The sequence below is a fragment of the Sciurus vulgaris genome, assembly GCF_902686455.1.
Source record: "Sciurus vulgaris genome assembly, chromosome: 16".
In the NCBI taxonomy this organism is placed as follows: Eukaryota; Metazoa; Chordata; class Mammalia; order Rodentia; family Sciuridae; genus Sciurus; species Sciurus vulgaris.
The window spans coordinates 52,752,143-52,765,780 of NC_136477.1; the positions used below are offsets into that span (position 1 = coordinate 52,752,143).

General features: G+C 45.4%; 1 protein-coding gene across 2 annotated transcripts in view; it reads left to right on the plus strand.

Moving 5' to 3' along the window:
• The first annotated feature begins 685 nt into the window (after positions 1 to 685).
• Positions 686 to 13,638, plus strand: part of LOC306646901 (store-operated calcium entry regulator STIMATE) — a 49,334-nt gene continuing 36,381 nt past the window's right edge. The window contains exon 1 of one of the 2 annotated variants that reach the window (XM_079115751.1): positions 686 to 1,012. In XM_079115751.1, coding sequence (XP_078971877.1) covers positions 853 to 1,012 — 160 coding nt within the window. In that variant the 5' untranslated portion in view covers positions 686 to 852. The remainder of the gene's footprint in view (positions 1,013 to 13,638) is intronic. The other variant, XM_079115750.1, reaches the window with a different exon arrangement.

The following is a 13,638-nucleotide window of genomic DNA, read 5'->3' on the forward strand; positions in this document are numbered from 1 at the left end:
AAGTGCGTGGTACCCCCTAAGTGAGTAATGTGGAAATATGTGCACACAACTTTCAGTCTAAACCTCATATGAAAGTGCTTGGGTTGAAATGACCGTTTAAATTATGTTTATGGGGAGCCAAATGCAGAGGAGGGCCGCTTATACCTGGGAGATTGAGACCAGCCTGAGCAACACAGCAAGATTCCCCGTCTCCAAAATAAATAAATAAAAATGAAATTATGGGAGTAAAATTAACTCGGGGGCCTGATTAATCACATTCCCTGGAGTTTTGTCCAGGGAAGTAGGAGAGACGCCCAATATCTGACTTGGAAGGAGGAAGCTCATGTGCAGTCCCAAGATTTTTCCTCAACTAAATCCAGCGGCAAATTATTGGGCCCCACCCATGAAGTATTGAGACGGAATTTGTGAGGACGGAATCCACATCTATTTTTATAATTCTCCAGGTTATAAGGGATTTACGTTGGAGGGAAAAAGAATTTCATCAGAGATCGGCCTTGCTGCTGCCCTTCCTACCTGTAGCTCATAGTCCCTGAGATTCATCCCGGACTGCACTGCGAAGCTCACCTGGTCTGTCTACCTGCTGGCGGAGATCCACGGGCCCGCCCCTCCCCGGGGTCGAAGCCCCGCCCCTCGGGGAAGAGCAGGAGCGCCGGGGCCCACCCCTACGCCAGGCCGGGCCAATCAGGAGCTGCGATCTCAGACGTCGGGTTACGCGCGGCGCCGAGTCGGCCGCCGGCGGAGGTACCGGCTCCCGGCTCGGGCTCCGGGCTCCGGGCTCCGGGCTCGGCTGCGCGGTCCCCGCAGCAGCGAGGCTGGGCGGGCCGGCGCCTCACGCCTTCCCGCCAGGCCGCCATGCAGGGCCCCGCCGGGAACGCGAGCCGCGGACTGCCGGGCGGGCCGTCCTCCACTGTCGCGTCCGGGGCGGGCCGCTGTGAGAGCGGCGCGCTCATGCACAGTTTCGGCATCTTCCTGCAGGGGCTGCTCGGCGTCGTGGCCTTCAGCACGTTAATGCGTGAGTCCAGGACCTCAGACCCTCCTCAATCTCGATGCCACAAACCCCCGGCCCAGTGCGGCCGCGAGAACCCTCCTGCCTAAAGAGTTAAGGCCTGCGGACCAAGGCCCTGTGGCGGAGGTTCCTTTCTCCCCCACAAACTGGGCATTAGCAGACGAGAGCGAGCCCGAGTCTCTGACCACACGGTCCCCAGCCCTTGTCGCTGCAACCTCTGGTTAGGAGTGACCCTATCCCTTGCCACCTTACTACACGTCTCTTTTCTGAGACGCTCCGCTCCCACCATGTCTTCGCAAATTAAGGTTACCCCACTTTCCAGCCTGAAGTCGTGACCCGCTCTGGGTGGAATCTCTCTCTCTGTCCCCTCTCAAGGACCCTTCTTAGCCTGTCCTTCGCGCCCTAAACCCACATCCCTAAATCCCTAGTGTGATGCTGAGCTTTTTTCTGCACCTTCTTCACTCTTAAAGGATTTGCAATCTCCATTCGTATTTTGAATCCTGCTACCTTGCATCCTTTGCATTTCATTTCCCAGGACCCCCCCCCCCCGCCCCGCCCCGCTCTCTGGTCCTTCTCCCTCTGCAAATGTGGCTAGGCAAAGAGGTTTCCAGACTCCTTAACCACCTCTCAATCTTTATCCTATCACTGAGGATACTCCAGCAGGAAATTCATGCTCTGTGCACCTTCTTCTCCTTTTCTTTCTCCATACAGCTCCACCTGTTCCATCTCTATCCCAAACTTTCCTGATGAATTCACATATCAAGCTTCCCCTGGCTGTTCCTTTTCCCAATCCATTTTTATTATTTATATTTTAGTATTCATAAATACTCAGGCAACCTAATGGCTCAATGGAGAAGTAGGCTCAGAGGGTCTGGGGAGGTCTCAGAATCCCTGTGCTAAGTCGCCAGGGTCTCTTCCTTGGGAGTTTTGTAATGAAGAAGGAAGTCCCATATGGTCCTGGTAGTCCTATGTGCCTGGGGTTGGGAGGGTTGGAGTCATGTGGGCTATGGTGGGGAGGGTTGTGTTGATTTTTTTTTAGTACACATCTTTACCCTTATTTTGACAATAAGGGTAACAAGAGCCTGCATGTGGCACATAGGTCTAGGAGTGCTCCTGTAACTGTGTTTTGGGGGAAGGAAAGATTGTAACTATCTGTTCAGAGGCATTAGTTCCCAAAATGACTGGTTCTCAAAACTTCTCCACTGTGCTTGTGTGGGCAGAACCAGGAGTTCCACTAGAATGTGCCCCTCAGTTGGTTCCTGGGAGGTCTCATATAGAGGTCTTGTGGGGTCCCATTGCTGGAGGGGCCACCTTGCTTAAAATGGAGAGATTTCTTTGAGTGAATTCTTCCAGGTTTCAGGTGACCCTGGAGAGGCTCTGATTCTGGACACTGCTTTCTTCTGGTTGCCTGGCCTTGATAAGTCCTGCAACAAGTGCCGAACTGTCTTTGTTTGCCACTTTTTCTTCTGTTCTTAGGTCATACTTGCTTTACTTTTTTTTTTTTTTTTTTCTGCTGAACAAATACTCACTTGTTCCCACAATAATAGTTGTGACAACTTAGCCCAGATCAGTTGCCGTACTATGTGTGTTTTTAAGACATTGTGAGTGGGGTTTCACTTTCCTCCCACTTTTCTCTTCTCCCTCCAAACTTCCTCTCTCTCTCTCAAGGAACTGTGAATTTAATGTTATTGTTTTTGTGGTTCTGGGAATCAGACCCAGGGTCTCAGGCATGGTAGACAAATGATCTGTTACTGAGCTATATATCTCCAACCCTGATTTAATTTTTATTTTGTTCCCTAATCTGAGATTTCATAGCCTACTTCTGGCCTCTTTCATGGTTTTGATTGATGCTGATGGCCTGCTTTATCCCCCAGGGTTTGGCACTTCTGATTCAGAGAGGAAAATGTGATTATGACAGGGCAGAGTTCCTCACAGCTAAGAAGTGTGCCATAGTGGTGATGCTGGCCCTGCGAGTCTTCAGGGACACTCTCGCCTCTTTACTTAATCTTCAATGTGAGCACATGTGCAAATCCCACTGTGGTTGGTATTTTCTCTGTGCAAAGACTGGATGAGAGGGTTGTCTCTGGTTCAGTGGAAGGCTTGATGTGAAAGGGGATTTGTGGAAATGTCAGGTAGTCCTGGGATGATTTGGGGTAGGAGTGATGGGGAGTAGAATCAGAGAGGCTAGAGCTAGGTCTGTCCTGAACACAGAAATGGAGATGAGAGTAAGATCCTCATCACCCTTCCTAGAAGCAGACAAAGCAGGTCAAGGTGATGGGATTGTGGAGCTGGAGGAGGATATCCCACTGGCTGCGACCCACTCAGGGAAGTGCCTTTCTTATGGCTCAGATTCTGTGTTTCTGTTGAAACAAAACTGTGGGTCTTTTCCTTTTTGAACTGCAGGGAAGAAGAGGAAATTCCTAATAGCCTGCCTTAAACTTTGGAATAGACTTCAGTGGGGATAGTAAAGAGAGTGAGGTGCTCTGAAGGAAATGCATCTGCCAGCTGTTGGGCTCTGTCCTTCCAGTTACAGAGCCTGCTTATCAGTTTGGTGGAGCTGCTGGAGGTGGAGGGCCCGCTCCCAGATGAGAGGTTCCACGTGGCAGTGGCAGTCCTCGAGGGAGGGAGAGCATGGTTTGTTAAGATGAGGCTGCTTCATAGCCCCGTTCTTTAAGCTATTTTAAATGCTAATCAGTCTGTTCTGAGCAGTTTGAACTAATAGTCCCTGCTTCTTTGAGGTCAGTCTTTCCCTTTCCTGGTATTTGTGTGCCCTGAGGCAGCAGACTCAATGCTTCTTTTCTCAGGTGCTTCCACAGCAGTAACTGTTCAGTTTTCTTACTAGACCAACATTCTCTGTAGCATGATGGACCCACTTCTCTGCCAGATAAACTGAGATAATTTTCTGATTTCACATCCCTAATTTCAGTGAATCATCAGAATCATGATTTATACTCTTTTTTTTTTTTTTTTTTTTTTTTTTTTTTTTAACTCAAAAATCACTCTTTTCCTCTGCTTACCAGTTGCTCTCTTCTTTTCCTGGGGCTTTTTGTCCTGGAGTAAGATGTCTCATATCTCTTAATGTCCCTGGGGAGGATTTTGGTTCTCACAAGGATTGCTCACCATGGTGCTCTGATGGACTTCTTACTTTACGTGTGGTGGTTTACAGATTCTTGGTCCAAGCAGTTGAGGGTGTGTGTGCCAGGTTCTGTATCTAGCCTGTTCTTCAAGCTACATGAACATGTAGACTATTGCAGGCCACCATTCACCAGCATGTCCCAGTGTCAGCATCACCTTGTTAGTTAAGTTGGTGGGTTTTGCAGAAGCTCCAGCTAAGGAAAGCCAAGTGAACTCAGAAGCCAGGTTTTCTGGGCTTTCATGAAAATGACTGGTTGCATGGTAAGAAGCACTTTAACTAAGAGGGTTTGATCATGATTTACCTGTTGAACAGCAGCTCTTGATTTGGTGACTGTTTGTAGCCTGCAACTCAAAAGAATTCACTCAGACCAGAGTCACAGCAGAACTGAACAATCCTGGAGCTCCTGTTCCAGCACAGGATAGTCACCCAACTGTCAGCCAAAGGTCAGCATTGGCCAGTGTGTGTGTTGGCATTTGGGGGTGTTTATTCTTAGGACTGGTGAGTGCAAAGCAAATTCAGGCTTCCTTTACTATGCAGAGTCAGGACTGAAGTGTAGACAGAAATGACTATTAACAAAACAAGTGTTTTGAGAACTTGGATAAATCTGCCTGCCTGTTTTTGTATCACAGATATGGGTACTGGCAGGGAGAGAAATATCTAAATTATATTGAAGCAGTATTAGCATTGAGAAGTGACAGCTTTCTTCCTGTGGCCCAAAGTAAAATCTCAAACTAGTTCACCCAGCCTTGATACCTTAATCTCAAGAGTGCCCGGGGTTTCTTGTCATGCTGAGCTGACTTCCCTGTGTGCTTTGTGCACACACAGCCCATGTTGGCAGTCTTTTCTGCCCTCACCACTATATGCACCATTTCAGCTTTTATCCTAAAAAGTGTCAAATACTGAGAAGAGTGAAGAATTAATTCAGAGAATGCCTGTTTACCCTTTACCTAGATTCAGCAATTTGCATTTTGCCACATTTGCCTTATTTCTCTTTTTTTTTTTTTTCTGACTTGAGCCACTTAAAGGAAAATTGCAGTCAGTACCACAACTTTATCCCTAAATACTTCAGCTAAGTCTCTTAAGAATAAGGACAGTCTCTTACAAGACCACCTAAGAGAATTAATAATAACTCCATAATATCATCTGATATCCATTGCATATTTACATTTCCCCAAATGTCATGAATCTTTTATAGCTGGGATTTTAAAAAATGGGTCCAATCAGGCTGCAAACATTTTATTTGGTTCTGTTTTTAAAATCACTTTTACTTCTGCCCCAGGCTTCCCACGCACACTTCTGTTTTGTTTATGACTTTGACTTTTGAAAGAATCCCAACTGGTGGTTGTGTAGAATGTCCCACATTCTGTTATTATCTGGAAGTTTCCTTATTGTGGTGTTTTAGTTTTTCTCTGATCCCTGTGTTTTCCTGAGTTTGGTCTAGAGGAGCAATTTTATGGTAGGAACACTCCATAATCATCATCATATTCATAATGCTGTATGTTTTATATTACATCCCACTGGGAGGCACATGAAATTAGGCTGTTGAAGTGTTATAATAAGGTCAGTTACTCGCTGGTGAAGGGAAAAACCCCTTATCCTGTCCCTTACAAAGATGTATTTCCATTTGTCAATTAATAAATGATACGATATTCCTCAGTAACCTTTCACCCAGTGAACAACTCCTGGTAAAATAAGAAAATGCAGTGATGGCTCAGTTGGAGCTGGGACACAGGAGTGAAGGCACCTGTCCCTGGGCCTTCACCCAGCTCATGCTCCATAAATGCTAATGCCCTTTCCTGCCTGCTCAGGGCCAACCTAGGCAAAGGTAGAACACTCCTTTTTTTCTATCCCAAGCTTGTGCCCAAGGGGGAAAGTAGTATAGGCAATATTAGCATGCTGGCTGGTTCAGGATTTTTATTTTTAGAAAAATTTCAGATTTTCTAAATGGTTATTTATTTGGTAGCATTTTCCATAATGGTGATCTAGTGCCTTATTTATAATAAAACTTTCTTATTTGGAGAAAAATCAGGGCAAGAGGGAGTTGTCTGAATTAGGTGACAATCTGAATCATGGAATAATTTCATCAAATGCATTTTTTTAGACTGTTAAATACTTCTGTTAGCCAAGTGTTGCCCTTTGGGGGCCTATCAAGCCTCTGCTGCTTTAATGATCTGTTCAACATTCTTTGCAATTAGTATAATATTTGCATGAAGATGAAGTTGTGTTGAAGGAGTTTTACAAGAGGTTAAAAATAGCAGGATCCCTGGCCATGGTTCCAATTCAGGCTTCCATTTCTGCTTTTGCCATATAGTGCCCTTGAACAACTTACTTATTTCTCAAAGCCTCAGTTTCTTCCCCAGTGAGATGGGGGTAGCAATTTCTTCTGGGGCTGTGGGGATTAGAAGGAGTGTCTATAAGGAAGCTGAATCAGTGTCAGGCACAAGTTAGGCTCTCTGAGGGTGATGTCATCATCCTCATTAGGATAGTATGTGCATTCAGGGGTCTAGGGGAAGAACCTGTCCGGAATGCTCAGTGACTTGTTTTCTGAATTAAGTTAAGCATTTTTCTTTTCTTATTTATACAGTGTCCTTACTTTCAGCCAACATACTGTAAAGACCTTTAACCCAACCAAAAAGGTCAGTGTGTATTTCACATGAGCATGTGCCCAAACCAGTTGGCTTTGGTAGATATCATAACCTCTCTCCTTTAGCCAACCCTTTTTTGTGTTTTCACTTGCAGTGCCTCACATGGACCTTGAAAGGGCAGAGGTTAGAATAAGACTGCAATTTCCAGGTGACAGACCTGTGTCCAAGTCACTGGCTTTATTTGGACTGGCCTGTAGCTATACGTGGTGACCATTAAACCTAGCCTCCCAGCTCTTGTGCTCAGTCAGCACTTGGTATATTCACAGGAACCCTGAAAGGAAGGGGTTTTGTTCATTTTGTAAACAGAGTGAGCCCATGAAGTACCTTCTACAAAGTCTTATGGTTAGTAGGTATAGCACCGAAAGGTGAGCCAGGTCCCTGAACAATTCTGAACAATTCTGATTATCTTTCTTAATTATTTTTTTATTTCTGAAATAGTATCTAAAGCTTCACATCATTTTATGGCTACTGATAGCATTAAAAACATAAATTTGAAATGATTTGGCAGTCATTGCATGCATATGTAAGTTGCATCTTCACTGTTTTTCTGGCCTGGCCTCTGTGAAGATTTCCTTTGCTGTGCAGAGAATGGTGATCCTCCCTTAGAGCTAAGACCTAGTGTCTGAACAGCAGAGGTAAGGGAGTCCATTCTTAACTGGTGAGGAGGAGACTCCAGCCTTGGTAGTTTAAGGTTACCTGTTGATTTTTTACAGAATTTTTTTGCCTATATCTATTTGACTATGAGGAGAGTCATTGTTTTAAATGTTAATTATAAGTGTTAACTCTTTCCCTATGAGTTATTCTAAGCATAGAGGGAGGTAGTGAGCCTCTCTTAGATTACTCCACTGCTAGAAAATTATCCATCTAACCTAGTTTTTCAGCTTCGTATCATTGGCATTATGGACTAGATTATTTTTTTTCCCCAGGGGGCTTGGGGTGGGGGCTTCTCCTATGTGTTGTAAGGTGTTTAACAGTATCCTTAGCTTCTACCCACCATACACCTTTAGCAACCCCTACATTGTGACAACCAAAAATGTCTCCAGACATTGCCAGTTCCTTGGGGAACCCATTCTCCTCTCTTTGAGAAGCACTGTATCTGTTCAGTATATGTATTCTCAGTAAACTCACATTAGCTCTAAAAGTACAAACTAGAAAGTCAGTATGTTGTCCCCCAAGTATGAGAAAGGTGAACTGTTAGGATTTGTTAAGGACTTGACAAAAAAGAGCTAAGACCTGCTCCCCATCCTTGAGGGGCTCATAGCTGGAGTGGGCTGTAGCATGCTGACAGGTCATTGAGAGGAGGGATGAGGAATTCTGCCTAGAGGTTCAGGGATATGTCTGCTTGAGTCCAGAGCTGAGCTGGAGAAGGTGTGATGGGCTCTCCACACAGAGGGCGTGGTGGGAGCATAGGTCTGTAGGAGGGAGTGGGCGTGGCAGCCCCTTGTGGACTGGAGAACACAGAGACAGAGATGCCTGAAAAGAAGGCATTGAGTCTTCTGCGGAGCTCCAGCAAGCCTACCTTAGCCCATTTTAGGCCTCTTCAGAGAATGGTTGTAGAGTCAGGGGCTACCTTTACCTCATGCTCCATTTGGAGTGTTTTCTTTTACCAGGTGCAGTGATGCACACCTGTGATCCCAGCTACATGGGAGGCTGAGACAAGAGGAACATAAGTTGGAAGCCAGCCTGGGCAACATAGTGAAATTCCACCTCCAAAAAAAAGAGAGAGAGAGACAGACAAAGAACCCTTTTTAAAAAAAAAAATTTTTTTAAAGCAGTGTTGTTAATATGCCTCTTTCAGATCTCGGGTGCACCCCTGAGACATTATTCTGTTTGTTTCTTTTGGGCTGCCAAAGAACGAGACCCCGGTGTCCTCCTACCCACTGCCCTGTTGGTGGTGCCTTCTGATATAGGTGTTGGTAACCATGTGAATAAACGTGCTCTGCTTGCTCTGTGCCAGGTATGTAATCCTAACAGCCACCTGGAAAAGCAGGTACTTGGTATCTGAGTCACAGAGAAGTTAAGTAACCCAAGGTCGCACAGCCAGTAAGCAGTAGAGCCAGGCAGTCTGACTCTGGACAGCTTGCTTTTAGGTAACAGAGGAAGCCACTCCTTACTGCTCACTAGTTTTATTGATTTCGCCACATTCCACCCAGGTGTAGGGTGAGTTGAGACACTTCCATCTCTAGTATCCCTGGTTTTTCATTCCAGCCTTGATTCTGTATGCTCTCAGGGTGTGATCATAGAGAGTCATGCCATGCTGGGCAAGTCTTGGAAACCTATTGCCCACCCTGTGAGCATGGTCCCAGGCCTCAGCAGGGTTGGACTGTGCTATGGAATGTCTCTGACAAGAACTCCACTTGTCAGCACATTCTAGAAATCCTGTACTTAATGCAGAAGGATTGTGAATGGCTGAAATTACTTAGTGCCTGTGAGAAAAAGACTTCTCACTTGAGTTATTGCAACCCCCATCTTATCAGCAGATAGATCCTCCCTGCCATTTCATTTGGCTTCAGATGTCTTCTTCATTCTAAAGGGCATTTTATGCCATAGGCAGGTTCCACTGAAGCCACTTTGGAGAGGAGGAAGCAGGATCTGGGGGCACTCATCATGATGTAGGGCGTACATGTTACATGGGGCCATGGTGTGGGGTAGCACCCAGGAAGTGGGCAAAGATGGGGACACTCAACCAGGGTTGTCCTGGGCTTTCAGACTTCTTTTAAAGACTTGGGTATGGAGTACCTGGGGCTTTTTATTTTTATCCCTGACCTTCGATAGATGTCAGAAGCTTTCATGCTTTTTCTTTATTTTCTTGTCCACAAAGTTGCATGCATAGTAGGTTGGGACACACATCAGGCCAACCTGTTTTTTTATATATTCATCTTTCTCAAAATGCTCTTTTCCCCCAGTATTTGTTCTAGTCCTCTTAGTCTTACCTGCATTCTTTGTGGGCATTTCCATTTTCCTAGAAGACATTTTCAATTAATAGCATGACATGACATAGGAGACAAAATAGTAACAGTACATTTAAGTACAGTTCAAACACAGTTGCAGCACACACTGAGTCCTGCCCAGACTGTATGCAGGGAGTGTCTTGGCTAAGGTGGCCGGGAATATTTTGGAGCTTTCTGACTTTACCATTTCTTTCTGAAGCAGCTGACTGCAGATTCCAAGTCTGCTGTCCCCACAGCCATGTGAACTCTGGAGCAAACCAGGATCCAGAAGCACAGAAGGGTCCAGAATCAAGGGGTGTGTGTTGGTGTCCTGCAGGCACAGTGCAGGGATACTGCACAGAAAAAAGTGTGTTTTCTGTCCAGAGTCCAGGTTTTATAATTTGATCCTCACACTTCTCTGTGAGAAATTCCATCAGTGACTGGCAAAAGTTGAGAAAATTCTTATTTTATATGAAATTGAACAGGAATGTTTTAAATTGCCTATCAGTTCATTTAGCAGAATATATATATATTTTTCCCCAGTATGTTTAAATAAATAATTTAATATCTCAAGTAGGGAAGTCTCCAGTGAATCATTGAGCAAGCATGTTATAGTCCTGTTATGGAGCTGAATTCAGATGTCACTGCTGTTGATGGGACAGTACTCTGGGTGCAGCTGTTTTGTAGTGGGTCTTATTCTCTCAGTAGTGGGATTCTCAGGCTAGGCCTATGTAGTCAAAAGCTTAGACTGAATTTTGGTCTAGGGTTATGTGAGGCATAAGGCGTCGAGGGTGGGTAGGAGGGCCCTGTGTGAAGGTGTTTGCTACTCCTACTCTATGGCATGGGAGCTCCTGAATTGTGCCAGGGAAGTCCTGTGTCCTCACTCCTACTGGCTGCAGCTGCTGTGGTATTATGTAGTGGGATCTTCTTAACCCTCTTAACGGTGGCTCCTGGTGTCTTGCAGGACAGCCAGACTCTTGGGCCCACTGCCCCATCCTCTTGCAAACTCTTCCTGTGCTGCAGACATGTTAGTCATTCTGGTGTACTCTGTAGCCTGGGCCAAGCAGAGCTAGCATGTTATTTGAAGTTGAGAAGGCTACCTTTTCCTGTCCACCCCTGTTCTCCTTGACCATGTTTCCCCTTCCTCCGCATCTAGCTACACTCTGTCCATCTTCCAAGAAACTCTCCCTAAGTACCTTAGCCCAAGTTCTTCCCCTTTGAAATCTATAGGATGCCCATTTTGTTCTGGATGGAGCAGGTCCGTTCTTGGCCCTGCCTGTCTTTGTGCCTGGATTTGGTTTGCCTGCCAGACCTGTGTGGTAATGGTGGAGCACACTGTGCTCAGAAAAGTGCTCCAGGTCACATCTTCTCCTGAGCAAGTAGTGGAGAGGTAGAAAAGACTGGGATCCTTGACTTTTCTATGTATTGAACACTTCAGCTTGCATTTTCTAAGGACCCAGGTGTTCACATACATAGCATAATGCAGTGATCAAAACTTGGTAAATTTAACATTAATGTGTTGTTATTGTATTTAAATTTCATCAGTCACTCAGATAATATCATAACTAATTTTTCCTGGTCCTGGATCACATTTTATATCCAGTTGTCACATCTCCCCAGGCTGCTTTAGTCTGGGATCAACCCTTAGTCTTTCTTAGCCAGATATTTTTATAGAATATCTCAGGTTAGGTTTGTCTGGTGCTTTCTCTTGTTCTACCCAGGTTACAAGTTTGAGGTGGGGAAGCTGCATCAGTAATATTTTTTCTCCTCCATGTATCATAAGCTGAGGTACCCGTTATTGGTCCTTTGATAACTTGGGTAAGGTAGTTCCTCCATGTCTCTCCCCTGTGAGGTTAGTTTCTAATTAATAAGTAATTTGTGGAGTTTGTTTTTGTTTTTGTTTTGCAGAACTAGGGGTTGAACTCAGGACTTCACTTAGCTAGGCAAGCATTCTACCCCTGAGGTGCATTCCCAAACCCAGGGAGGTATTTTGAGCGTCTGTAAATATAAGATGTGTTTTCATTGTTCTTTGTAAATACCCCTGGTTGGGAGGTTGGGGCCATGGATGGAGAATAAAGGTACTCTGGTCACTCTAACCCTGAGCTGCATCCCCAGAGCTGCTACTCTGATTTGGTAGCCACATTTGTAGAGTGCTCATGTGCCAAGACCTATAAGTGCTTACATGGCAACTACTTCACTCCTTGTATTATTAGCTCTATGAATACTCAGATTAGCCTGTTTTGTAGCTGGGTAAACTGAGGTGCCAAGAGGTTGACTTGTCTACAAGTTTATGAAACCCACTAAGTGGCAAAATGGAATTCAAATCCAATGGCTCTTACTGTAACACTGGGCTTTCCTCTCCTGCCGGCCTGCCTACCGAGTGCAGTGTGTGTGTGTATACTCTGTGACACAGGATTCTGCTTCCTAATTTCTGTGAGCTTCCCATCTCCTCTGCATGTGAAGATCTTAAAGCCACTTGGTTCCCACTATCCCCGGATAGTGGGCACAGTGCACTGTGGCTTTTCACTGAGGGCAACAGTGCAGTCTTTCTAGGCATCATTGATGGACTGGGAAAAAGCCAAAGACTTCTCATTTTGAGATTGGAATCCAGTAGGCTTATCACCGAAGCTGTGTGCATAAATTTGACATCTGTGCCTGTGCAGAAGTGCATGAAGAGGCTTTGGCCCATGAAGAAGTAACCTGTATACAGAGCTTGGACTTCTTACGTAAGCAACCAAAAAGCAGGCCAAAATATACAAAACAGCTCTTTGCAGATACTGGACAACAGGCTGCTCATGAGGTGATCCCCTCGGGAAAGGAAATGAGGAGGTAAGCCCTCTGGTCTTCCTGCCAGGAGATAATTTCCACCTCTCAGAGTAGTGAGGAGGAAGCCAAACAGAGAAGACAAAGCAGAGGACACCAGAGCAGCTGGAATTCGCAGCAAGCATCATAGAGGGAAAAAGCCATGAAGAGGAAAACTCTAAACATCTGCTTGGGGAGCTCCTCAAGGCCTTTGGTGAATACTTATTTGTGTTCTGTGGAATCAAACTCAGGGAGCAAAGTGAAGAACAGCTGCTGGGGAGCCAAAGCAGAGTCTTTTCCAGGACTGAGAGATGTTGGAGTTCATTGCAGTGATAGGAAGAGACCTTGTTGAACACCCAGGCAATCAGTAGGCACCTCAGAAAAATCAGGCCTTCGTGTCTAGCACATAGCTTAAAAAACACTCCTTCATGCCCACATTGAAAACAAAACTCGATTTTTCTATACTCACAACACAGATCACTCCTGACATCAAAGGTGTGTGATGGGTTTCCTCCATAGTTCTTGACTTGGAACTCCCTCCCCAAGGCCAGCTGAAAACTAGAATTTCTCTTCCCCCTGGCAGGTCAGTTCTAGTGAGCAAGCAGTTCTATAGCGGCAGACTCCAGTGGGTGTCCACCAATTTAACCCAATTCTGACACTACCTGGAGACAGTATCAGATCCCACAGGTTTAGGGCTCAGGACTCAGTCCCCAAGGACTCCCCATTCCTTAGATGACAATTACAATCCTCACATAGTTGTGCCCTTTTTGATATTTTAATTTAGAGACAGGGTCTCACTGAGTTGCTTAGGGCCTCACTAAGTAGCTGAGGCTGGTGTTGAACTTGTGATTCTCCTACCTCAGTCTCCCCAGCCACTGAGATTACAGGCATGTGCCACCACACCTGGCTTTACCTGATACTTTTTTTTTTTTTTTTTTTTTTTAATAGTGCTGGGGTATTGAACCCAGGGCCTTGTGAGGCAAGGACTCTACCAACTGAGCTTTATCCCCAGCCCTTTACCTGATACTTTTGATGAACTGGCAGTACACTGGAGTTCCCACAACCCCCAGCTTGAATTTGACTGATTTGCTCAAGTTGCTCACAGCACCCAGGAACTCA